At 36.4% G+C, this 26,027-nt stretch overlaps 6 protein-coding genes and 1 pseudogene across 7 annotated transcripts in view; 2 read left to right on the forward strand and 5 right to left on the reverse strand.

Moving 5' to 3' along the window:
• Positions 1,378-4,434, forward strand: LOC104714721 (annotated as a pseudogene).
• On the forward strand, positions 6,072-9,928 carry LOC104703991 (signal peptide peptidase-like 2). The gene is made up of 14 exons (XM_010432172.2): positions 6,072-6,305; positions 6,646-6,804; positions 6,905-7,016; positions 7,152-7,271; positions 7,404-7,555; positions 8,006-8,185; positions 8,272-8,306; positions 8,386-8,542; positions 8,628-8,681; positions 8,780-8,872; positions 8,969-9,111; positions 9,208-9,278; positions 9,362-9,445; positions 9,553-9,928. The coding sequence occupies exons 1-14, from the start codon at positions 6,153-6,155 to the stop codon at positions 9,663-9,665; spliced, it is 1,626 nt and encodes a 541-aa protein (XP_010430474.1). The 5' UTR covers positions 6,072-6,152; the 3' UTR covers positions 9,666-9,928.
• On the reverse strand, positions 10,286-15,676 carry LOC104714723 (mitogen-activated protein kinase kinase kinase YODA). The gene is made up of 12 exons (XM_010432173.1): positions 15,310-15,676; positions 14,044-14,805; positions 13,224-13,955; positions 12,885-12,972; positions 12,718-12,780; positions 12,447-12,607; positions 12,278-12,353; positions 12,067-12,126; positions 11,881-11,988; positions 11,557-11,796; positions 11,393-11,484; positions 10,286-11,308 (listed from the first exon to the last, which is right to left on the reverse strand). Exons 2-12 carry the CDS (start codon positions 14,577-14,579, stop codon positions 10,810-10,812), a joined length of 2,655 nt encoding a protein of 884 aa, XP_010430475.1. The 5' UTR covers positions 14,580-14,805; positions 15,310-15,676; the 3' UTR covers positions 10,286-10,809.
• LOC104714724 (cytochrome P450 86A7) lies at positions 18,488-20,297 on the reverse strand. The gene has a single exon (XM_010432174.1). The coding sequence runs from the start codon at positions 20,216-20,218 to the stop codon at positions 18,617-18,619; it is 1,602 nt and encodes a 533-aa protein (XP_010430476.1). The 5' UTR covers positions 20,219-20,297; the 3' UTR covers positions 18,488-18,616.
• Positions 22,132-24,073, reverse strand: LOC109126512 (MATH domain and coiled-coil domain-containing protein At2g42470-like). The gene is made up of 5 exons (XM_019230137.1): positions 23,967-24,073; positions 23,380-23,540; positions 23,134-23,277; positions 22,618-22,826; positions 22,132-22,539 (listed from the first exon to the last, which is right to left on the reverse strand). Exons 1-5 carry the CDS (start codon positions 24,071-24,073, stop codon positions 22,132-22,134), a joined length of 1,029 nt encoding a protein of 342 aa, XP_019085682.1.
• Positions 24,614-25,828, reverse strand: LOC104716083 (F-box protein At1g30790-like). Its single transcript, XM_010433426.1, has one exon. It carries the CDS (start codon positions 25,826-25,828, stop codon positions 24,614-24,616), a length of 1,215 nt encoding a protein of 404 aa, XP_010431728.1.
• Positions 24,685-26,027, reverse strand: part of LOC104714725 (uncharacterized protein At1g76660-like) — a 3,479-nt gene continuing 2,136 nt past the window's right edge. Inside the window, exon 3 of one of the 2 annotated variants that reach the window (XM_010432176.2) lies at positions 24,685-25,938. In XM_010432176.2, coding sequence (XP_010430478.1) covers positions 25,880-25,938 — 59 coding nt within the window. In that variant the 3' untranslated portion in view covers positions 24,685-25,879. The remainder of the gene's footprint in view (positions 25,939-26,027) is intronic. The other variant, XM_010432175.2, reaches the window with a different exon arrangement.

Here is a 26,027-nt window from a genome sequence, read left to right on the forward strand (position 1 = left end):
ATTTGGACACAATATGTATTAATGTTTATGTAAATTTTAAACTGTATAATATGGCGCTTAATAGATATTGTCATGTTGATTAATCAAACTAAGTATACATTGCTTACATAATCATGTATTAATTTAAGACTATGACATGGTTGATTATAGGTTGAGTGTTTTTTTTTTTTGTAATTTTCTAGTCTTATAAACAAATGGTTGGCTGGCTTTTAAAGTTTGAATGACAGCCGCAGGCAGACTTTGACGATACTCTCGATAACATTGTATTGTGACATTCTAAGATATCAGAAATGACATTACAGCATGTGCACTTCACGTGTTATGAAACGGGCTGAGAGTNTCAAACTACATTAATTATGTATTAATTTAAGACTATGACATTGTTGAGTGTTTTTTTTTTAATTTTCTTGTCTTATAAAACAAATGGTTGGCTTTTAAAGTTTTAATGACAGCCGCAGGCAGACTTTGACGATGCTCTCGATAACATTGTATTGTGTGACATTCTAAGAAATCAGAAATGACATTACAGCATGTGCACTTCACGTGTTATGAAATGGGCCGAGAGAATGTGAAGGCGAGACCCAATATGAAAAAGGACCACAAACAGTGTAGTAAACCAACTCAACTGAAAATGGCGGTGGTCGGTCGATGTTACAAATTAAAGTGGCCATGTGAGTTTCATCAATGACCAAGATACGGGTTTTAATTTTACATTCTAAAATAATAGATTTGTCAAGTGCTCATCAACATACTCGCACAGCCCTATGCTAGAATTGGAAATATATACAGTGTCGCAACACTACTACGTCGTTTGGCTGCCGCAGGCTGCGGCTGCGGCAGACGCATGTATGGTTGTTCGTTTGTTTATCGCAGGTACCTGCGTCATGATGCTGCAGCAAACGCTGCGACTTGCGTCTAATATTTTTAAACGTTGTTTCAATTTAGCGGTTAAAAACATAAACGCAGCCGCTGCCGCTGCCGCTGCCGCAGCCGCCAGCGTCAACCAAACGAACAAGCCCATTATCGGGGTATGTATATTTTTACTACAATAGTATTTTCCCAACACTAATAGTTATTTTTTTGGTCAACAACAATATAATACTTGGATGGCTTAAAAACTAAAACAGTGTTAACATTTGTTCGCATTCTATTTCTATCCAAACAATTTTTTTTAAAAAGAATAATATACGAGTTAAAATGTAAAAAAAGTTAAACTAGTGGGCTAATATAGTATGCAATGATTACAGCCTTATAGGCCCATCATGTAACCATTTACAACGCAGCGTTTTGCTGGCGTCTCGGGTTTCCTTATACGCATCGTTTTTGCAACTGAGCTCTTATCCCCTTGCAAAAACCTTTCACTGCTTTTTTTCTCACTCTCTCTCTCTCTCTCTCTCTCTCTCTCCAATGGCGTTCACGTTTCTCTCTCCTCACCCAGTCTTTCTCTCTCTAACTGGAACCACCTCTTCCTTCTCTTACAAACCTGTCATCTTACCGTTCTCCCGAAATTCCCGTAATCTCACGGTTGCGGCTGGACCTGCTCGTCGGAATTCGTACCCGAACCCTGCAGATGACGATCCACCTGAAGCACCGGAGGATTCAATGCACGGCGTATCGAAGTTTCAGCAGATACAGCGTCAAGCTGCTCGTGCACGGAAGCTAGAGGAAGAAGATTTCGAGAAGAATCGGAACACGTATCTCTCCGCTATCGCCGATGTGGAAGACGCGACGGAGACGGGAAGAGACGACGTAGAACCTACCGGCGATCTGTTCTCGGATATCGATAGAGCAATCTCCATGAAACGTAGCGAGTTCGTTAAGCAAGGATTGCTCAAACCTAATCCTCCTAAAACGGCGTCGTCTAAGAAGGTTGATGAGGGAGGAGATGAGGAAGAAGGTGATGATGAAACTGATGAGCTTGATGAAGAAGAAGTTGTGGATTTGGATGAGATTGATAAATTAACTGGATTAACCGAAGTTTCTGATGAAGAAGACTGGGTTGATGAGGAAGGTAACACTAGAACCAACAAGAAGATTGGTTCTGATCATCAATTCGAATTTGATTTGGATGATTTTGGTGAATCTAAAGTGAGAATCGTGGAACCTAAATTCAAAATGAGCTTAGCTGAGCTTTTAGATGAGAGTAAAGTGGTACCAATCTCAGTTTACGGCGATTTAGATGTCGATATCACTGGGATCCAGCAGGACTCTCGAGGTGTAAGCGCCGGAGATCTCTTCGTGTGCTGTGTAGGAAGTGAGAGTTTCTTGAGTGAAGCTGATAAGAGAGGAGCAGTGGCGGTTGTAGCTAGCAAAGAGATTGATATTGAAGATACTTTAGGTTGCAAAGCACTTGTTATTGTTGAGGACACTAATGCAGTTTTAGCAGCTTTAGCTTCTTCGTTTTATAGTCATCCGTCTAAGAACATGGCAGTGATTGGAGTTACTGGTACGACTGGTAAAACGACTTCTACTTATTTGATAAAAAGCCTTTATGAAGCTATGGGTGTGCGAACAGGAATGTTTAGCACAGTTTCTTGTTATATCCATGGGGACAACAAGTTAGATACGCCTAATGCTACGACGAATCCTGATGCTGTTTTGGTTCAGAGTTTGATGGCTAAGATGTTGCATAATGGAACTGAAGCTCTGGTTATGGAAGCTTCTCCTCAGGAACTTGCTTTAGGGAAATGTGATGAGGTGGATTTCGACATTGCGGTTTTCACTAATTTGACTAGAGAAAATTCGGATTTCCGTGGTACTGATGAAGAGTATAGAGATGCTGAAGCCAAGTTGTTTGCAAGAATGGTTGATCCGGAAAGGCATAGGAAAGTGGTTAACATAGATGATCCTAACGCTTCATTTTTCGTCCAGCAANACTGGAGATCTCTTCTGGTTTGTTAGGAAGGCATAATATCTATAATATTCTTGCGGCTGTGGCTGTTGGGATTGCTGTTGGGGCTCCTCTGGAGGATATTGTTAGGGGTGTTGAGGAAGTCGATGCAGTTCCGGGAAGGTGTGAATTGATTGATGAGGAACAAGCTTTTGGTGTTATTGTGGATCATGCTAACACACCTGGTGGCTTGTCGAGGCTGCTAGATTCAATTCGAGAGCTTAAACCAAGAAGAATCATTACCGGTATATAAATGTTCTTCCATCCATTTTATGCTAATTAATCCTGCCTATAGTCTTTATAGTTGTGTCGGTCTGATTATTTTAGCTGGCTTTTCTTGTTTGTTGTTGAAGTCATTGGTTGTGAGGGTGAGAATGAAAGAGGAAAAAGACCGCTTATGACGAAGATCGCTACTGAAAAGAGTGATGTCACCATGTTGACATCTGATAATCCGAGGAACGAAGATCCATGTAAGTTACTCTTAAGATAGGTCGAGTGTATAAAGTTTGTTTGTGTGGTAAGGTATAATAGTTAGGAAAATTTCCAATGTGGTTTTAGTGGACATCTTGGATGACATGTTGTCTGGGATTGGATGGACAATGCAAGAGTATTTGAAACATGGCGAACATGATTATTACCCGCCTTTGGCAAATGGTAATAGACTCTTTCTTCATGATATAAGACGTGTAGCTGTGCGTTGTGCCGTTGCTATGGGTGAAGAAGGTGATATGGTTGTAAGTATTCAAATAAACCCATTCTCTGTAGTCTCTACATTACTTTTCAGTGTCTTATCAAAGTTGCTGGATTTGAAACCTTAACAAGCAATCAAAGTAATAAAATCAAATTGTGTTCTTGGAAGCTTGACAATACTGCTTTGTTTCTGCAGGTTGTAGCAGGGAAAGGCCATGAAGCGTATCAGCTTGAAGGTGATAAGAAAGAGTTCTATGATGACCGAGAGGAATGCCGGGAAGCATTGCAATACGTTGATGAGCTCCACCAAGCTGGAATAGACACAAGCGAGTTCCCATGGCGGTAAGTGGAGTCGTAACAGTTTCTTTTTACTAGATGATAAAACAACAGAAAATAACCCAAGATTGTGATCTGTGTGAGAGTTGCTGATTACTAATCTGTTATATTCTTCTCCTATTACTCTGCTTTTCTGCAGGTTACCAGAGAGTCATTAATAACTCTGTAGTGAAATCATTAGAAGAGAAGTTAGCTTAGCATTTTTTCCACCGCGGGTCAAATGTATTTGAAAGATCGATTTGCAGGGAGCTAATGAATTCTACACAAAGAGACAGAAGATGCTCAAGGAAGGAGATTATGACCTTGTGAGTCAGCCACTACCTTCAAGTTCTTCCATCTTTTTTTCTTTCTACTTTCCTGTTTCTTTGGTTTAGAGGAAACCGGAGATATATAGGAAGATTTTAAAGGTGGAAGAGCATGTGTATAAATTTTGTCAAGAGTTAAAACCCAAAAATGTAAGTGGTTGGTTGTGTTTGTGTATGGTTTGATTTAGATATAGCGAAAGTTTAATTTAAATATCCAAACCAAATCTAACCAAAACATTTTTAATAAATGGACTTAAACAAAAAGAATACGATGAAAATAAGGTTTAAATTTGGTAAATATATCTTGCATATGAATACATATGATTGAATAATAATAAGGTCAGGCCTTGTGATTTAAGTATGTGTGACAAGAACATAAATTACGAAAGTTTGGCTGAGAATATAGTCTTTTGAACAATTAAGCATACTTTGAATCTTATTTCTGGCTATAAATTAAAAGATTCCCATTATATCATTGGTAATTTTTTTGGGACCACTCTAAAACCAATAAATAAAAATAATATAATCACTAAATCATTATAATTCATTCAATGAATAAACCAAATAAATAATAACTAGATGAGTATTCGTGCTATTGTACGAGTTGAACTTTATTTTATACAAAATTTATGTATATATTTTGTATATTAAAATAATTTGTAATATTTGTTTAATTAAATTTTAACAATAGTGGGAATAATTAAGGTCAATTTTTGTAAATATTATGATTTTTGTTCAATATTCTTGCTATTAATATTATTAATAATACACCTAAAATAATCAATTGAATCTGTAAATCTCGATTATCAATAATCAAGTGAGCCCATAAGTCTAGACTATACAAATAATACACTTAATTTATTAATGTTTAATATTGTAACCAACTAATGATTTCATATATATTAATTATATAGTCTACTAAAAAGAAATCATGTGCTTCCAAAATAATAAAGTTGGGATAAACTGGTTAGACAAATAAAACATGGTGTGTCCGAGGAACTTCTCTTAAATTTCAGGAAATACATGTCAATTAGCATATAATATATATAACCAATTTACATTTAACATGTGTCTATTATAAAGATCATAACTCAATTTATCATATAACTCAATACATTTAAAGTCATATATCGCTTATGCGTGTTTAATTTGGAAGATTTTGTAAAAAAATTGTTAAAATTGTTAAATTGGTTTATATATTTTATTCCTTAGAGTGATATTATTCTTCTGAATTAACTGGTTAATAATAATAATAGTGGGAATGATTAAGGTCAATTTTTGTAAACATTATGATTTTTGTTCAATATTCTTGTTATTAATATTATTAATAATACCCCTAAAATAATCAATTGATTCTGTAAATCTCGCTTATCAATACTCAAGTGAGTCCATAAGACGAGACTATACAAATAATACGCTTAAATTACTAATGTTTTAATATTGTAACCAACTAATGATTTCATATATATTAATTATATAATCTACTAAAAATAAATCATATGCTTCCAAAATAATAAAGTTGGGATAAATTGGTTAGACAAATAAAACATGGTATGTCCGATGAACTTGTCTTAAATGTCGAAAACACAGCTCAAAAAGATTGTGATATAACACAGAACCACCAAGTATAGCTAAACCAGTCCAATCAGAAAACGCGACAAAACCGGTCCAACAACGGCTTGACCTTAACGTCGTCGTTTTCATTGTTTCTTCCTCCCTCACACCACTTTCACTTTACTTGTCTCGCTTACGTCATTTTCCACAGATCCAACAATGATATCATCAGATCAAAATTAATAAAAATATTCCCATAAAATTAATTTTCTAAGAATATTTCCCAATTGGTTTTGTTTTTTGTTTTTATTAATCTCTTCCGTGTTTCACTCTTCTCTCTCTCTCTCTCTCTCAAGAATCCTTGGGGGAGCTTTTCGATGGATTGGCTTCGATTTCTCCGGATTCTTCTTCTTCTTCTATCATCTTCGATTCTACTCTTATCTCTCCCTTCTACTGTCACCGCCGGTGATATCGTTCATCAAGACAATTTAGCTCCCAAGAAACCTGGTTGCGAGAATGACTTCGTTTTGGTACTCCTCCCTAACTCAATTTACTCCGGATTCAACTTCTTCTTGGCTAATTTTGATTAACAAAATCGGACCTTTCTAATTATATGCTATGGTGATTTCGTGATTAGTTTAGTAATTTTGGTTCTTGAGCGTTAAAGCTTTAACCTTTTAGTTTTTTATAGTTGATCTAAGTTATGGATTCCTCAATTCTGAATTAAAGTTTCGACCTTTTAGCTTTTAGTTGTTCTACTTATTGGGTTTATGAAGTCTAGTTCTGAGTGAAAGCTTTATTGATGTTAAATAGTTTGGATTGAAGTTTTATATGTGTGTGATTTGTGGGTCACCTGGTTCTTTGCTTAAGGTGAAAGTTCAAACGTGGGTTGATGGTGTTGAGAATGTGGAGTTTGTTGGGGTTGGGGCTAGATTTGGGAGGCGGATTGTGTCCAAGGAGAAGAACGCAAATCAGACACACCTTGTCTTTGCAAATCCTCGTGATTCTTGTACACCTCTCAAGAACAAGGTTTTTTAATCTAACCCTTTTTTTTATTATGACTTATGACATTAGAAGCAATGCAAGTAAAGTGAAAGCGTTAACTTACAGAGTTCAATCTTTGTTTTAGCTTTCTGGAGATGTTGTTATTGTGGAACGGGGCAACTGTAGGTTCACAGCAAAGGCAAATAATGCAGAAGCTGCTGGTGCCTCTGCTCTGCTTATCATAAATAATCAGAAAGGTTTACTTGTTTTTCTCTCGATGGTGGCTGTTGAATTTGTCTAATTGCAATCAGTTATCATGAGTTATTTGGGTATGCTTACTGTCATCTGGCAATATTGTTTCTAATTGGTTGTATGTTTGTTTTCTCGGACAGAACTTTACAAAATGGTTTGTGAACCGGATGAAACGGACTTAGATATACAGATTCCTGCCGTCATGCTCCCTCAAGATGCTGGTGCAACCTTGCAAACGATGCTAGCCAATAGTTCAAAAGGTATGTCCTAATTATTATCTGTTTAGCTTTTCTTTTTCAGTCAAGATATGCTTCTAAAGTTGTCATTCCAAGCTTAAAATATAGTTCATTATATGTATCAGTTAACTCGATAATCTTCCATACTTGATGCAGTGTCTGTGCAGCTTTACTCCCCAAGACGACCAGCTGTTGACGTAGCAGAAGTATTTTTGTGGTTAATGGCTATCGGTACCATTTTGTGTGCATCTTATTGGTCTGCATGGAGTGCCCGAGAAGCAGCTATTGATCATGATAAGCTACTGAAGGTCCGACATTTTTCTACTTATTTGGGAATAGTAATATTAGGCTATGAAGATATAGTTGGATGGGTGATGATAACATAAACTGGCCAATAATTAGTCCCTTGTGCTTCTTGTGTATATCCAATGATGCCAAATGGGACAGAGTAGTTGGTAACTTGGTTAGGCGGAGGAAGAAAAGTCCATTATCGTATATTGAACAACACGTAGGCATTTCTTTTACCATTTAAACAAAATGTTGTGTCAAGATGAACATCCAAGAAATTGATAGGTAACGGATGGCTTTTCTTAATGAGCTGGGCCCCTCCTTGAGGCATTTGTCTACTTTTGACAAGAGAGTCACATGGTTTTGTTTATTTGGTTGCTTTTGTTAATAATTTTATTGTCAGTGTTAGTTTTCTTACGTACGTATTTCTTACTTCTAGTTCTAACATTATTTTTTCTGCACAAATGTAGGATGCTATAGATGAAATCCCTAACACAAATGATGGGGGTAGTGGTGTTGTAGAGATCAATACTATTTCAGCTATTTTTTTCGTTGTTCTTGCTTCTGGATTCCTTGTGATTCTTTACAAGCTTATGTCTTATTGGTTTGTGGAGCTTCTTGTGGTTGTTTTCTGCATCGGTGGTGTTGAGGTACCAACTTCTACTCGGTTCTAACTTTAGTTGAATTAAAAAACTGGTTATAGTCTGATATGGTGTAATACCTTGTTTATCTTCAGGGTTTACAAACTTGCCTGGTTGCGTTACTATCAAGGTAAAAGCATGATTCCTTTCAATGCCTTACTGCCTTTAATGCACATCATGGAGGCTGTCATGGACTGTTCTTTTTGCAGATGGTTCCAACGTGCTGCAAATGCTTACGTTAAAGTCCCTTTCCTCGGACCTATCTCTTACCTGACTCTTGCAGTATCTCCTTTCTGCATTGTCTTTGCTGTCCTGTGGGCTGTTTACCGAGTTAACTCCTTTGCGTGGATTGGCCAAGATGTTCTTGTAAGGATTGGAGCCTCATAAAAATTTCATTTACAACTACAATCCACCGTCATGTGGTATGTAATATTGTTGTTCTATTGGCCAGGGTATCGCGTTGATCATCACAGTACTACAGATTGTTCATGTCCCAAATCTAAAGGTATTTTCTTACACATACTTATACTTCATCTTCGAGTCTCCAAAACATTATGAGATATTTGATAAAGAAAAGTTTTAAAGCCATATTACTTGGAACAGGTCGGGACAGTTCTTCTCAGTTGTGCCTTCTTGTACGATATTTTCTGGGTGTTTGTCTCCAAGAAGTTGTTCCACGAAAGCGTAATGATTGTTGTAAGTAAACCAACCAATTCGCCATCCATCATTTGCATATGTATTTAACAATGCCAAACTCAAAAAAAATGCAATGTGCTTCTTTCTTCTTTGCAGGTAGCTCGTGGTGATAAGAGTGGAGAAGATGGCATCCCAATGTTACTGAAAATTCCACGCATGTTCGATCCTTGGGGAGGCTACAGCATTATTGGATTCGGTGATATTCTTTTGCCCGGTTTGCTAATCGCATTTGCTCTCAGGTTCAACAGCCATACTCATCGTTATATCTCACTTAAGTCATCATCTATAGTTTCCTTTCACCAAGTTGTAAGCTATTCTAACATTTATTCTTGCAGATATGACTGGTTAGCTAACAAGACTCTTAGAACCGGCTATTTTATATGGGCAATGGTTGCCTACGGATTAGGTAAAATCACATACAAATCTGTGTAATCCCACAGATCTTTTTTTTCTTCATTGATAATCATTTTGAACATTTAAAAACCACAGGTCTTTTGATTACTTACGTGGCTCTAAACCTAATGGATGGACACGGCCAACCCGCATTGCTCTACATTGTCCCTTTCACCCTCGGTAAGCTGGAACTCTCCACATCTCTCTCTCTCTCTCTCTCTCTCTCTCTATCGCTCTCTTTCCATAATGTACGTCGCATGAGTATGAGTCTCACGATGAAATTACAGGAACAATGTTAACATTAGCTCGAAAACGAGACGATCTTTGGATTCTATGGACAAAAGGAGAGCCAGAAAGGGCTTGTCCTCACCATGTCCGGCTTGAACAATGCTCTGAGTAATGAGGACAACCTGACCAGAAACGGAACGCAAGAGACTTTTACAAAAAGACAACAAAAAAAAAGCCTTGGGGTTTGTAACCAATGTAACGTAAGTTGTAAGATTATTTTCTCTTTAGTCCTTTTTTTAATCATGTGTTGTGTATGTTACTTACACCATCATTATCAAAAGAAGAATCCATTATCGTTCGTTGTCTATAGAAAGACAGAGAGTAATGTGTATAAAAACGTAGGCAACTTTCTAAGCTCTCATAATTTGTGGACGATTTTGTAATTTATATATAATAATATATTTTCTAGTTTGTTTTTCTCACTTGCTCGGTTTCCAGAACCCACCCAAATTTTCCTCTAAAATGAGAAATTTACTATGGTAAGTGCTTGGTTAAATTTGCACCGTGTAGCTGTTTATAATCAATTAAGAAAACAAATTCTCACAACTCGTAATATTGTAAGACGCGAGAACACAAGACGCTACCTAGTGGTGGTCCTAGTCCATAGCAGAACACTAAATCTTTGAAAAAATAATTCCAAAAGTAGAAAAGTTCGAACTTTCGGACCAAAGACTACAATTTTTGCTATGCGATTGATGACAACAAGCAAGCATCAATCAACCATAGAAAAAAAAAACAAGAGTTAAGAGAGTGGATTTATAATCTAATTTGGGATTCTCTTACAATAAAGATAGATTACATCAAAGAGTTTAGATTTTAAAAGCTTTTGCCCTTTTTTTTCTTCTTCTTCTTCTACATCAGCAACAAATCAGAGAGACCAAACAAAGAGACAGAAGAAAAGAGGGAAATAGACAAATTAGGTGATGACCTGTTCTTCCTATACACAAAATCAATTTTTGCTGATATCTTCAGAGAAAGAGAGAGAGACAACATAAAGTCTCTCCAGATTTTCCAAAGACGATAAAAAAACGACTCCTCATTTCTTGATATTAGCCAATGGTTCAAGGTTTTGAGAGACGCGTCTCTGTAACCCTAACCCCCGATCCTAAACCTCGAGATCCTGACCCTTCATGCTGTGTTGCAATTCCGAGATCCTGAAGGAGGAGTTTCTGCAGCTATTTGTTTTGATGTTTTTTTTTTTTTCCATTGGGTTTTATGGTTCTGTCATTGGTGTCGAATCATTTGACTCGAACGGGTTAGGGTCCTCTGTTTGCCGAACCGGGAGTTGAAAAACCGGGTCTCAGGTTGAGGGACTTCAGTTTCAGATGCTCACTTAAAAGCTGTTGGGACACATGATCAGATAGGACTGGCTGGTTGTCCTTGTTCCAATTATAGCCTGGCTGGATCGAACCGTTGTTGTCCCAAAATATATGAGGAGGCGTCCTTGGACTACTCCTCGACCGATCTTGCTGCCTACTAGGCTCCTGAAAGAAACTGTTGGTGTAGAAATTCCCGCCACTTCCCGGGCTTCTGCTTGACCCTATGCCTTCATGCAAGAAGTTGACTGTAGTTTGTCTTTGGTGATGGAACGGGATGGCTCCACCGCACCCTGTTAAAGGTGTTGATGAGCCGGAGAGAGCATGGGGACTAGATATTGGGGATGGAGATCTTCTTCCGCTAATGTGTGGTGAATGAAAGATTGGACTACCGACTGGTGAAATCGGGCATGACATGTTCCTAGGAGATTGCGATATACTGCGACAAAAAGGAGGAGACTTTAGGCACAAAGAAGTTTTGATGTTGTAGAATGAAGATAAAAACGGAATGGCTCATGGGTACCTGAATCCGGAGCCAGGTTTTAATCCTCTCTGTTGGTAATTGGTTGCATCTTCCGAGTCTAAGCACGGAAGACTCCTTGCGTGTCCAATGTCCTGAAACAGACAGATTTGTCAGGCAATCAGATGCATAGATAATATAGAATTGGGGAATCCGAGCTTTCATACCAGTGATCTCATGGTGCTTGAAGCTACATTCATGGCTTCTGCAGGCTCGCCACTCACCATAGGCCTTTCCATCGGCATCACATTTCTCACAAAAGCGTGGTCCAAAAGCTGAGCAGCTGTAGGACGATTTGAGGGGTTTCTTTGTAGGCATTTTCTTACAAAATCCTTACCCTCTTCAGATAAATGATCAGGGATATCTGGAAGCTCCTTGCTGTTTCCAATCTTGAACATAGCAGGAACCTAAAAAGAACTCAAATAGATAAGGATGGAGGAGTCGCATCAGCAATTCTCATATTTGTTCGAGTACTTATATAATTTACTAACCCCTTCATACTGGCTCCATGGAGGCTTCGTTGTAGCCATTTCTAAAACGGTACATCCAAGACTCCATATGTCGACTGCAAGGTTACTGCCATTTGAATTCTTTATCACCTGAAATCCAAGCAAGATAAAAAGCATCAGCATAAAGCCTCTCAACATGAAACCGACAGTTTGTAGCAGCATACTGACCTCAGGTGCCATCCAATATGGGCTCCCTTTGAATGATAAAGGACCAGATTGAGCAGTAATCTGCATTTTATTCAATTCGTATTAGACTTAGGAAAATGTCTAGCTAAGCCTAGCATAATATATTCGGATCAGTCATTTCTGCTTAAATGAATATTTTCAAACAGGACTAAAACAAAACATGGGAACGAGATTGCAGAGAATGTATCCATACATGTTTCGCCATCCCAAAATCAGCCACTTTTACCCGTCCATGGGGATCCACCAATATATTTGCTCCTTTGATATCCCTGGATAATATTAAAATCCGTATCCACTTAATCCTCCAACAAATGAAGGATGAAGAAAAACGAGGAATCAGGAGAATGGATAGAATTAACCACCTATGAACAGTATTTTTGGCGTGCAAATACGCAAGCCCTGATAAAATTTGTTGCGTGTAGTTACGAATGGCATTCTCACCAAATTGTCCATACTCTTGAAGAAGTTTATATATTGAACCACCAGAGACATACTCCAGATATATATACAGTTTGTCATCTACCTGTAATAGGACGGGAAAGTAAATAGTAGTCATGTGCATGGGTTCGTTCAGCTGAAATAGTTGACAGTATCAGAGAATAGAAATGACCCAAAAATATCTGTAAAACTTACGGTTTCAGAGCCATAATACTGCACTATATTAGGGTGTCGTAAACGGCTTAGAACTGAAATTTCCTGTGAAAGTTAATCATTGTAAAATAAGCTGCACAGTTAGAAAATTAAAGACTAAAAGCACAAGAGCAGCATTTGTTTCCAAACAGATGATGTGTGTAACTCACTTGTCCTAATTGTTGTGCACTCTCCCTTGACTTGGGATCATCTGAGCATAGAGTAACCTCTTTCATGGCACACATTTCGCCACTTTCACTGAGGACGAAAACATAACCAATTAAACCAGGGGTGGCATAGAGATGCAACATATAAGTTTCTTTTTCCTTTTTTTTTGGGTAAGAGCAACATACAAGTTTCTATTCAATATTATTGTATGAGATTTGGACGAAGAAACTCATCATGTAGACCAATTCTACGAGTATTAAATATACAACGATATTCTTCCCATATCCAAGATATAATGAGAGCATCATTCAAACTAAAATCAGACTTGTATAGTTACGAACCTGTTAAAGCCAAGATATACATGTCCAAAACTGCCCATCCCCAGCAATCTCCCTTTTTTCCATCGCGATCCAGGGCTTACCGTAGCCTCTGCCCTTGCTGGACTTCGGGGGACAGACGGAGATGTTGCTGCTGAATATGTGGGCGAAAACGGACAAGTATTAGATATTAATAACGGTGGGAGAGGCAGACGGTGGCTTTGCTGTCTATTATCATCAAGCCTTCTAGTAGGTGACCCAGTAGTTGACCCTCCAGCTCGAGGATGAAGAGGTGTAACAGCACCACTTTGTATTCTGGAGCTAGGACCAGGGCTCGTCATTCTTGGACTAGGTACAGGGGAACATTCAGGGCTACACCTGCTCTGAGGCCAAAACAGCTGAGTAGCCATATCTCCACCAATGGAATTGTTACCTGAGTTGTAACCTGAACCTGGGCTTGAGCACTGGCCAGATCCAAGCAAGGAAACATCTGAATATGGTTTACTAATCAACAATCCATGGTTTGAGACTTGATCTGGGACAAAGGATCTCATTGGACTCCTAGAAGGACTAGACAACAAGCTATCTGGGGCACTGCAGAGCACTAAATCTCGTTGCGGGATTTGTAGATTCTTTACATGAGTACCCAGAGGTCTTCGCCTAGGAGATGCCGATAGGATTCGGTTTTTATTAGACACATTTGGGACTGGCTTGAACATCTCAGCTGAGTTTTTATTACTATGCATGAGCTGATCCCTATACATAAAAGTAGGATACAACATGTTAAGAGAGAGCAAGAGAAAGAGCAAAATCCATAACAATAACAATCACAATTCAAACTCACCTCGAAGAAATATTTACTGGTGTCCGGTTCCCATTTTCACAATCAGAAGCCAATGGACTGAGGAGAGAATCAGATGGATTGTCACCCACAGAACTTCCACTGGACACAGAAGCAGTGGCAAAATCAGCCTCAGCACCGGTAATATCAGGCATGCTTGGAGCATTATGGGGCTTTGGAAGTGGCAACCATGATGGCTTGACATTTGCATCTAAACCAGGTCTCTGTGATCCATTCATTACCGAATCAGTGCTCGTTACAATAGGACGGACAACAGGACGAGGAAGAGGTACAGCAGGAGATCTTTCAGCAAAACTCTGACAGCGTGAAACCCGAGTAGAAGGAGAAGGAGATCTTGATGGTAACCGAGATATAGCTCCTCTTTCAGACACAATTTCATCACGTCGTCTTCTTGATTTTCTCGACCGACCACTAGACTTATCCTCAGATGCGAATCCCAATTTCCGATTAAATGCATCAATGAGGCTCTCCTTGTTAGTTTTCTTTTTTTCATCTTTGGATTTACTCCACCAAGGCATGATCTTTCTTCCCAACAACAAACCGAGTGGCACACTGACACTATCACTCTCTTTTTAAAGACCTTGTTTCAACACTACGACAAAGTAACAATCCTTTTGACCACTTCAAAGATCATACTTGGTTGACCCAACAAAGGTCAACAAACGAAGAAAAGTCCCGATATAAACTCCATTTTTTTAATTAACCCATTGGTGTTTGACCACTACCAAAAAGCAGGTGCAAGATCTGATTACAACAACAAAACAAAGCGTTAGGGTTTTCAAATCTAGCTTCCAAGAAGAACATTCGAAGATACAAACAGATATAAAAAAAACACCAAAATCCAAAATTCTAACAAGAAGACAAATCCTGATTTCCAGCAAATTCTTAAATAGCGTGAAACCAAAAGAGTATATCTCCAGATTAATATAGCGATACGTTACTAGTATTTCAAAAATCAATGTGATCATCTTGAAGCTAAGCTACACAAGATCCATTTTGCAATAGTAAACTTGAAAATCTCCACCTCACAAACAGATCTACACAGAACAGATTCCATGAGTACACCTACCTAGAAAACTCCAGAAACAAACAAACGAAAACCCTAAGCTAGACCAACAAAACTGCTCAAATCTACACACACGCACACACACACAATAAAAATCAAAGGATAGACCCAAAGCATGTTTCAATTTCATGGAGAAAGCTTAATCGAAGACCTAAATTACTTGAGGAAAACAAAAAAATTACCAGATTCAGCAGCTTGAGAAATGGAATCAAATCTCGAGAAAGCTCAGAGACTCTCTCAATCGAGAATCGCAAAGACAACAAACAGTAAAGCGTTTCAGATCCCTAAAATCGTAAGCTTACAAAGTGAGACTATGCAAAGTATAAAAGAGTTTTAAAAGAGCTTCCTCTCTCACTAACAGTGAACTGAGTTTAGTGACACACCCACAGAGAGAGGAAGAGATAACGAAGACGAAGAAGAAGACGAAGAGGCTGAGAAAGAAAGAGAAAGAGAGAGAGAGAGAGAGAGAATAAGAACTAGAGAGAGAAAGAGAGAAGGAGAGAGAGCGCGTTTGAAGAAAGCATTTACTCTTTCAGATTTCTTCCTTTGGTGCGTTAATCTTTGTAGTAATAAGTTTTAACTAATTAAAGATTGCTAATACTAATAATATAACCGATAATTTAATTAATTTAATTTCTTGTTTTAGCTTTTTATATTTCTTCTGGAAAAAGACAGAGCTTATTAAAAAAAATATATATATATATATATATTATTGAAAAGACAGAGCTCCGATTTTATTCTGATTTTTTTTTTTTTGTTTACCGTATATGAAGGAAAAAGAAGTTTTGAAAACTAGTAAGAAATACTTATAAAGTCTTGATCACTGGACTAATTAAGCTAATGACTAATACTGAGTATCTTTATCTTTTTTTGTTTCTTAGTTGTCTGATTGATAAAAAAATCGAATAAGATTTATTTAGTAACACTCAAATTTGAGAATTATTTCCTTGATTTATGCTTAGTTTGGTGAGTTTTCGTACTTTATAGTAATATTTTCAAATGTGGGAACAATGTGAAATAATTCCAATTCATTGGGTGTTGAGTGGAAAAGATAAATACTATAATTGATGGATTCGAACATAAACTAAATTATCACTTTTTGCTAATTGCATCATTTAATCAAGAAGTGAAACTTGAGACTTAGAAGAAGAAGAAGAAAAATTAGTTAAGTGACAAGAGGGGATGCATGATGTGTTCTCTACTAACACGTCACCTAATCGATCTTAACGGTTAGATTGAGATATAATGATGTCACACGTTAGGCTATTTTTTTTTGTGAGACGCGTATTGATTTGTCAATGTTAAAAAAGAACATAACCAAAATGTAGTATACATCCCAATGATGATACTTTCACTTAAACAAATAAGGTGCGTGTATAAACACGTAATATACAAAAAGATTATTTTATTTATGCATGCACCAACAGATTTGTGAAGATTATATTAGGACGAGAATACAATATCAAAGTAATTGAAGATATGATTCTGTTCGAATACAAAAAATAGTATATCGTATCCAAACCTAATTTTCTAACTGTTAAATGTATTCGTCATTATGTGATTATACATAATATCTCTTTAATTTATTTTTCCTTTGAAGATATGCAGCTCTATCGCTGATTTTTCCTATGTATTAATTTTATACATAACGTATAAAAAATATGATTATTACAGACAGACGATATATTGTAACTTGTAAGTAATTATATATAATTAGGGGTAACCGAGAAAAGACCTTATTTACAATAATATATTTTTCTTAAATTGTAAATTTTTAGTTATGAAAAATGATCATTTAAAAAATTCAAAATGCTTGTTTTGTGTTTTTAATTTGTGTCGCACCTAATTATTATATCTTTTGGTATTATTAAAAACATAGATATAGTCGTTACTAATTATTAACTTTTAATCATGTGATAAAAATAAAAATATAGGTAGATTACAAATTATAGCTTTTATATATTTATCTCATAAATATGATGCAATGGCAAAATTAAAATATATAAGAAGTCTTGATCTTTTACATTTTCTTACATTGTTATACACCTAAACCCTCTTTTTAAAAAGATATTCAGCTATATCATGATTTTTTTTTCTTATTGATTATGATCATGTATTTACTTTAGTATATAACATAATGAAAGACATGATTATTACATAAAAAATACATTCTCTTTCTTATTCCCCGGAGTAACCCAATTAGAGGAAACTGAAAAGACCTTAATTTACAATATATTTTTCTTGATTTTGCTTATGGCCTAATAATCATTTGAATATTTTTTAAATTTGATTATTCTATATTTTTATGTAGCATCCAATTAATATTATATTTTTGTTGTTATTAAAACCGTTCTGCACCGTGCGGAATGATCTATATTCGAAACCACATATTTAATTTACTATTTTGGGAATTTAGTCCGTTATATTTTTGTTTTTATTAAAACCGTTCTATGCCGTGCAAAATGGTTTCAGTTCTAGATATTAATTATAATTTATTTGACAACAATCAGTACTAATTATTAACTTTAAAATATGTGATGATAAAAAATTAGATATAGCTGCTAATTTATAAACTATATTTAACTCAAAAAGATGATGCAATGCAACGACGATATTAATATTAGATGTCTTGATCATTTTCTGATACTGTTATACACTAAAATGGCTATTAATATGTAAGAGTAAGAATTATGTGATGCTACTTAGGAGTTCGGACATCTAGTGATATGTAAATGTATGAAACTATTGCATGTCAATATCATATTCATGTGTTTGGATGTTAAATTAGAACATTCAAATTGGGTGGTTTCATTGTTTAGCACCGTTGACCTTTGCGTTTTCTTGCAGTTTGACCTCGAGCCTCGGGACAAAACTGATCCTTACACTACAAGAAAAATTAGTAGGTAGTTAAGTACTAAGTATAATAATGACATTGACATTTGACAATGTTTTAATTAATGACAAAACCGATACTCATTTATCGTCGTAGTGTATGAGTCATGTATTATATTTTTACTAGTTTCTTAGAAGAATCATTACTTTTCGAAAAGCAAGTGTGAACTCATGCAGCTTTTAAGCATGTCGATCGAAACAACCACACATATAACTAGTAACGCTTACTTACAATATATAATAATCTCTTAGAGATATTGCAATTAACAACTATTTAAATATCCCACTTAATTTAAGTAACGTACCTAACCGTCACCATTGATTTATTTAGTATTTCCCCAGATCAATTCTATCCGGTGTTTAGTCTTTTTAATAACAAAATTGAACTTTTAATTGTGTGTAACGTGTGTTATAGTTTTCAATAACGTTTTAGGAGTTTATTCTCATGTTCGTATTTTAAGTAAGAAAAAGCTGTAAGACAGTTTTATTATCAATCAATATATATAAAACAATAAACAAGAATCACAAATATACGTGTTTTCATTTGCTTACAACAATAATAAAGTTACTATAAATCAGCACCATCGTCCACGTTACTTATGCCACACCAGCTACCGACTTAACTTCACCGTATTTACTCATCTCATTCACCATTTTCTCCACCGTCGAAGTCAAATCCCTTTTATGCACATCCATTTTAAGACCGTACTTCATGAACAACGTCAACGACATCTTCTGCTCCACTCGATGTCCCGAAGCTACCGTAAGCCGATGCCGAAGCAAAATCGAAGCAGTAATCGATTTCATCTGTAGATAAGCTAGGTCTTTGCCTAGACAAATCCGTGGACCGGCATTGAACGCTACGAATTTGTATTGGTTGCATATATCTTCCCGGTTTTCGTCTAACCATCTTTCCGGTTTAAACTCGAGACAATCTTCACCCCAAATAAATTTCATACGCCCGACCGAATATATCGAGTATGTAACGTTAGATCCGGATGGAACAAATGTTCCGTCTGGTAAAACATCGTTGGCAACAACGAATTTTGAATCTTCCGGCACCGATGGATATAGCCTTAGTGTTTCGGACAATGCCGCTTTTAAGTAAACCATCTGGTCAATTTCCTCGAAAGTCAACGGCTCGTCGGTCATCTTTGACACATTGGTACCCCGCGTCTTGATCAGGACGGTGCAGATCTCATTTATGATTTTTTCTTCGACTCGTGGGTTAAGACTGACCAACCAGAAGAACCAACTCATAGCAACCGATGATGTGTCCCTTCCGGCTAGGATAAAATTTAACGCGACATATTTAAGATACTTATCTGAGTAGGATTCCTTTTTCTTCATGAACCGTGACAATAGATCATCATGGTATGATCCATCTTGTTGCTTACTCAGCAGTTCGAGCTTACGTGTATTAATGATCTCCGATAAGTAATGATCTATGTGGCTGATGCTTCGGCTCATATCATCCTCCAAGCCGAGCCGTAGCCATTTCCTTATCTTCCAAACAAACTCCGGCATGATAAACCGTTGGAGTGTGGCTTCAGTGGCTCCATCAAAAGCCACAGCGAATCCGTTCTCAGGAAACTCTAGAGAGAGCGTTCGTGGATCTTTGCCGAACGTTAAGCCGCAAATGTTATCGAAAGTGAGCCGTAAAAGAATGTCTTGGAGATCGATCGGCTTGGCTTGACTCATAGCTGATTCAAGAATCGGTACCAGACGGTTCTTGATGGCTCGATCAACCCAACGAGCCATGGCTTGGCGAAGCGTACGGGTGGTGAATTCCAACGCGGCGGTCTTCCTTTGAAACCTCCACGTGTCGCCATCCGAATTAAAGATCCCATCTCCTAACAGATCGTGGAAGACCGATTGCCAGCTAGGACCCTTGGGGTAATTATCGAACCGGGTTTTTAGTATATGCTCCAAATTCTTTGGTTCACACGTGACGGTCACGTGACCTTGTTTCTTAGCCAAGAACGGGATCGGGAATATGCAAGTCTGGTACGTGCCGCCGCACTTGCGGAGGTTATCGGCGATGAAGTCGTGCATGCGGTGAGCGTTCGTGATGAGTGCTGGAAGACTGCCCAATAATGGCCAGACACGTGGACCTTTGCATGAACGGCGTATAGAAACGAACCATATAAGGTAGGTTACGATGACAGTAAGGATGATCACAGCCATCGACCCATCCATTTTTTTTTGATATTTTAACTTTTGATATTTTAGTGTGGAGTTGAGGTGAGAGCAGAGAATATATAAAAAGAGAACAAGTGTGTCGAATGGACGGTGAGGATATAATCGTATTAATTGTTTTATAGACTTTTTTTATAAAATGAAATGTGAAAAGAAATCTAAAAAAGTATGAGCAATTAATAAGGCAATTAAAGTTTGTTGTTGATAATTCTTCCCAACCAAAAATGTTGACGTATAGTTGCAACTTGCAATGCATGTCATGTGTTTGTGTTGTGTAGTGTTATATGTTTGTCAATTGTCATTGTGTTTATGAGTATAACCTAATATTGTATACATATTAATTCACCTACACTATATCAGCTTTTTAATTTCTTCATTTATGAGTTTGTCTCCATAATCATCTTCCTAATTAAACACATGATTTTGTTCAGGCGAAAATTGTTTTAAGGAACAAGTACTTTATCCTAAAATCAATCTGTATGTAATAGAGTAAGTTCACTAGTAATTAATCTTTCTGATCAATGAGTTAAATTTGAGTTTGTAAGCTAGCTACTAGATTAACAGTTTCAAGTGCTTATGATATCATGTCCAATGTTTTGGATGAGACATATGTTGTTGATGGGACAAGTTGACATTTTGTCATAAGTTATAAGTTATAACTTATAACCATATGTATTGACAATTGTGAGAAATATATATACTCATAAAGATACATCAGTGACAGCTATAATATGTCAACATAAATTAATGGTAACCTACATCTTAAGGGACCATTGACCAATGCCATTAGTGCCACTTAAGTTGGTGAGCCAAAAAAAACTTTATGACTAAATAATATAATAACAAATAAAATAGCAATAATATGATACATATATGATATATCATATAATTCATACTTTTGTTTTTTGGCAAAATATAATTCCCACGCGTGATCCGGATAAATTCTGTCGACCTATAACATTTCCTCCACAAGAACACAATAATTGAGAAAAAGGTTAATAAAAAAAAACTTCGTGTTTTGATAATTGACAATAATTAAAAGTTCAATGTACTCGTTTACTAGACTTCATGACTCCATTCTAAAATGTTATAAACAAGACACGTTTAAATTGTAATATTTTGAAGAAAAGAAATGCAGTAAATTTGTAAAACAACCATATATATATTCATAAATAAGTCACGTACGTACAGTATAATCCAATTGACATAAAATTAATAAATGCTCTAAAATATATAATTTTATGAATGATAGATAACAATACTATTGACTATTGAGACTTAAGGAAAGCGGCACTTCAACTTAAAAAATACGGCATTAATTGGGTTTAAAAGTGGGGGTCCTTGTTTCTTTTTCAATCTTTAAATTTGTCTTTCACATTATACGACATATTTAACCTTTGTGCTTTTTGCTGATTAATTAACTTTGTCATCGCTGTAAAAAATACTTTAATTAATTGTGGTTCACTAATCTTGATGTTTAAGAACAAATAATTAGTATGGATACTTGAGATTAAATTGACAGCATATAGAACAATGAGCCTTAAATCGATTGTTACGTACGTACGTACTGAGAAGCTCCATCCGTCAGATCATCAGGATCTGATCAAAATGAAATGCCTCTTGCGGTTCATGGCGACTATATATGGAGTTGTTTTTTAGTTGTTAAAGTGTACTATGCTTGAAGCTCAAGTTATATATCTCTTTATTACAAAGGAAAGATCAATGCTGAAGAAATCATTAATTAGGAAATCAGCTAAGTCGTTTCCAAAACGAATTAGAAAACTGACTTAACTCGGTGCATGCTACTGTATATAGGGTCAAGTTATTTCAAATTAATAGGTTTCACCAAATTTTACTAAAATAAGAATTTAATTATTGTTCACCCAAAATAAAAAAAGAAACATACTTGAAGTTTAGAGTGTTTTGACAATATTGTTCTTGTTATGCTCATCTTTGAGATTCGACACTGTCTGCTCCAATGATAAAATTTGCTCCTGGTTAAGTTCAACTTTGAGATTCTTGATGAGTTTTATGAGTTCTTGGACTCGAGAACCATCAGCATTTGCGGTCTTCCTCTCTATGAAAACCTCATCAAGCTTTATCTTCAACCAGTCTAGGTTGAAACCCGCTTCTGTTAGCTCGTTAAAATCGCTCTGAGCGTTGTTTAGCTCAGTGTCAGTGATGCTATGTAGCGGCTTGTTCAGTGTCTCGGTTAGACCGAGGAGGATATTCATGTATGCTGTCTTGAGTAGTTGGTTCTTTGGTTTGAAATTCACTGCAACGTTTGGGTGTTCCACGAAAATCCAACTCACTGAAGTCACCTGTAGAAGAGATAAATATGTAACAGAGACGAAAATAATCAACCTTGTAAGTTTCAAGTTGTAACCATATATATATACCTGAGAACAAAGAACTTGGAAACCATTGACATATAACATCTCATTCCCAGTTACAGATCCTTCATCATCAACTTGAGCTACTTTAACTTGGACATTCAAGATGAGTTTATTATTCATCAAAAAGCCTTTTTCATGAAGCTTTTCAAGAGGCAAGGCCTTTGGCCAACCCATTTGTGGGATCTCAGCGCAGAACAATTGGTCAAACGGTTCTGTAGTAAGACAAAAACCAGAAAGATTATAATTAATTTTATAATTTCTTCAACAATAATATATCATACAAGATATATAAGATTGAAGTAGTAGTAAATTGCCATCTTTTCTGTAGAGCTCTTGGCCTGATTGATTCAGTAGAGCGATGGAAAAAGCAGCTCTTCTTTTCCATCCAAACCGGAGTGATTCAGGATCCGCAACGCAGAGGTACATAGACAAGTGATCATCAATGTGATCTCCTTTGGGATGAACCTTAACATACCTGAAAGAAGCACATATATTCAAATGAAGAAAGAAAATATATACNATCAACTTGAGCTACTTTAACTTGGACATTCAAGATGAGTTTATTATTCATCAAAAAGCCTTTTTCATGAAGCTTTTCAAGAGGCAAGGCCTTTGGCCAACCCATTTGTGGGATCTCAGCGCAGAACAATTGGTCAAACGGTTCTGTAGTAAGACAAAAACCAGAAAGATTATAATTAATTTTATAATTTCTTCAACAATAATATATCATACAAGATATATAAGATTGAAGTAGTAGTAAATTGCCATCTTTTCTGTAGAGCTCTTGGCCTGATTGATTCAGTAGAGCGATGGAAAAAGCAGCTCTTCTTTTCCATCCAAACCGGAGTGATTCAGGATCCGCAACGCAGAGGTACATAGACAAGTGATCATCAATGTGATCTCCTTTGGGATGAACCTTAACATACCTGAAAGAAGCACATATATTCAAATGAAGAAAGAAAATATATACTGAAGATTCGGAGGCTTACGGATCAAACAAGACTAACCTAGAGGATCCTCTTAATTAAACGACGTATATAAAAACCATTCAAGAGGAGTTTGCTAGGGTTAGCCGTTTCAAGCAAAAACATATATTCAAAATATTTTTCTTCGAAGTCGGAGATGAAGATTATATAAGAGGAGATAATTAGGGGTAGTCTATTCGTTCTTAGGTTAGAAATCTTGGATGTCATATATTAGGTTTTTGAATATTCAAAGTTGTAACTTGTAAGAGTTGTAATTTTTTGATTCCAAGTCCATCTGCTTTCTCAGTTACGTTGTATATATGTTGAATCAAATTAACGACGATGAGTTAAAACTCAAAAACACATATATAATATTTTTCCTTTTACCATTCGCAACCGCCGCTTAAAAAGTTTGGTGTTCTAATCACAGATTCCTTCTCGGAGAAGTTATCCATCTCAAACGTAAAACTCGTCTGCTTATGATCCAGATCCATATCTCTTGAGAAAAAGGACACTTTTCTTTCGATTTGTTACTCGTGGAGCAAAAGACGACTTTGATTTCTCACAAACTTGTTTATGATATGATATTACCTTTTCTAAAAGAAATAAGGAAATTTGCTGTAAAAAAAGAAAGAGATAAGGGAGCTTTAAAACTAAATATTTATCCTCCTCCTAATAAGGTAACGAGAGTTAAACCTACAAGATTTAGTTTGGTTTAGGGATTGACTTTGGTTTAGAGGTTAGAGACTTTGGTTTTATTAAACCTACAAAATTCTGTGATGTTTCTTATAAAACCTGACCGGTCGTCTATCGATTTTAGGCTTGTGTGTGTTTAAAAGAGTGACTCTCATGTTTAAGTTTTCTGATGCAGATGTTTCTTTAACAATGTTATTAGTTTGGTTTGACAAAAGTAATTTTGATTATACCAGAGTTGCTTGGTGTCTAAAAAATCAAAACTTGTTAAAAAGAAAAAGAAAAAAACAAAGTTCTTCATGCTCTTGTATTAGAGAGATCAGCAAAGAAAGAAAAAAAAATTAAAGAAAGGCAATATCTTCAAAGTATTCTGATGCCATATAAACACGACAATCACCATTCTTTCCAATTCCATAACGACGCCTGAACTCTTCATTATCTGCAATTCCTTCAAGCCTAACCCTTCTGATGCCTTGGCTTGTTACATTATAATAGAGAATGTAGAAAGGTTCAAGTTTGCGTGACAACAATTGTGGAGCCAGAATGATCTCGCCGGTTTTACTGCTGCCTGTGAAGGAATATGAACGTATCTTACTATGACACAACCCAGACCCCCGAAGCTGACATGTTATCTTTGACCATTCATGTTTTTCAACATTGTCTAGTATCCATAATATAATCATTTGGTTATTATAAAAATCGTCGGCTAAGCCAACAAAGGCTAACTTCCCTTTGTAGTTCATCAAGTCTGCACCATGGTCCCACATTTCCTCGTTAAAAGGTGGATTGATCAAACTAATCTTCTCAAACCTAACATCAAAACAAACTATAACCTTATCCCTATTATTTGGTCTTGTAGCACCGTAATAGACAATTCCGTCGATGCATATTCCTTTCGTTGAAGGACCATAAGGCTCGGTATTGTCTTTGATTTCCCGCCATGAAAGGTTTTTAGTATCACCTCTTCTTAGTGTTAAAACCTTGTGCTCTACATCACCAAAATCGCCCCGAGAAAACATCATGCACAATGCTTTGTATTGATCATCCACCGGCTCGTATCCCAAGTATTTAAAAGTTAACTTATTATTATCTCCAGGTTCTGGTAATGTTACAATTTGTCTCGTGGTAGGGTTACATATCAAGAACCGACCTTGATGTGAGCAACATAGAAAGCCATGAACCAAAGTACCTCGTGTGTAGCAATAATTAACCGTGGAAGCTATTGTCATGTCGAGATTAGCTACCAAAGTTGAAGAAGACTTTTGCTCCCCCTCTCTTGAAGCTGAGAAGAAGAACAAACGCTTCTGAGTATTCCTACTGATGAGTTCACCGTTCTTGAAAGTGATTAGTAGGCGTGGACCGCGGTTCAACGACCTAGAGAAGAAGGAATCGATGAATCTTTGACTTCGGATTATCGAAAACCAAAATTTAGATAAGTATTGGAACTTCATAAGGGATTTTCCGGGCAATCTACCAAGAATCTCCAACGTCATATCATCAGGGATCGAATCTGAGTGATCACTTGTACTGTTACATTCTCGTCCCTTGAGTTTCATGGCGACGAAAGAGTTTGTTTTCTTATTGCTAACGTGTGTGCTTCAAGTTGGTTATATAATGAAGGCCTTGATTGAGTTTCGGTTTTTGGTGTTTCCCTTGTATCTAGTGACTAGATAGATACAAATCTCTTATAAGTACATAATTAGATATTAGCCAAAACTGAAAAAAAATTAGTCCAAAAAAAAAAAAAAAAAAAAA

The sequence above is a fragment of the Camelina sativa genome, chromosome 9 (assembly GCF_000633955.1).
Source record: "Camelina sativa cultivar DH55 chromosome 9, Cs, whole genome shotgun sequence".
Taxonomy (NCBI): domain Eukaryota; kingdom Viridiplantae; phylum Streptophyta; class Magnoliopsida; order Brassicales; family Brassicaceae; genus Camelina; species Camelina sativa.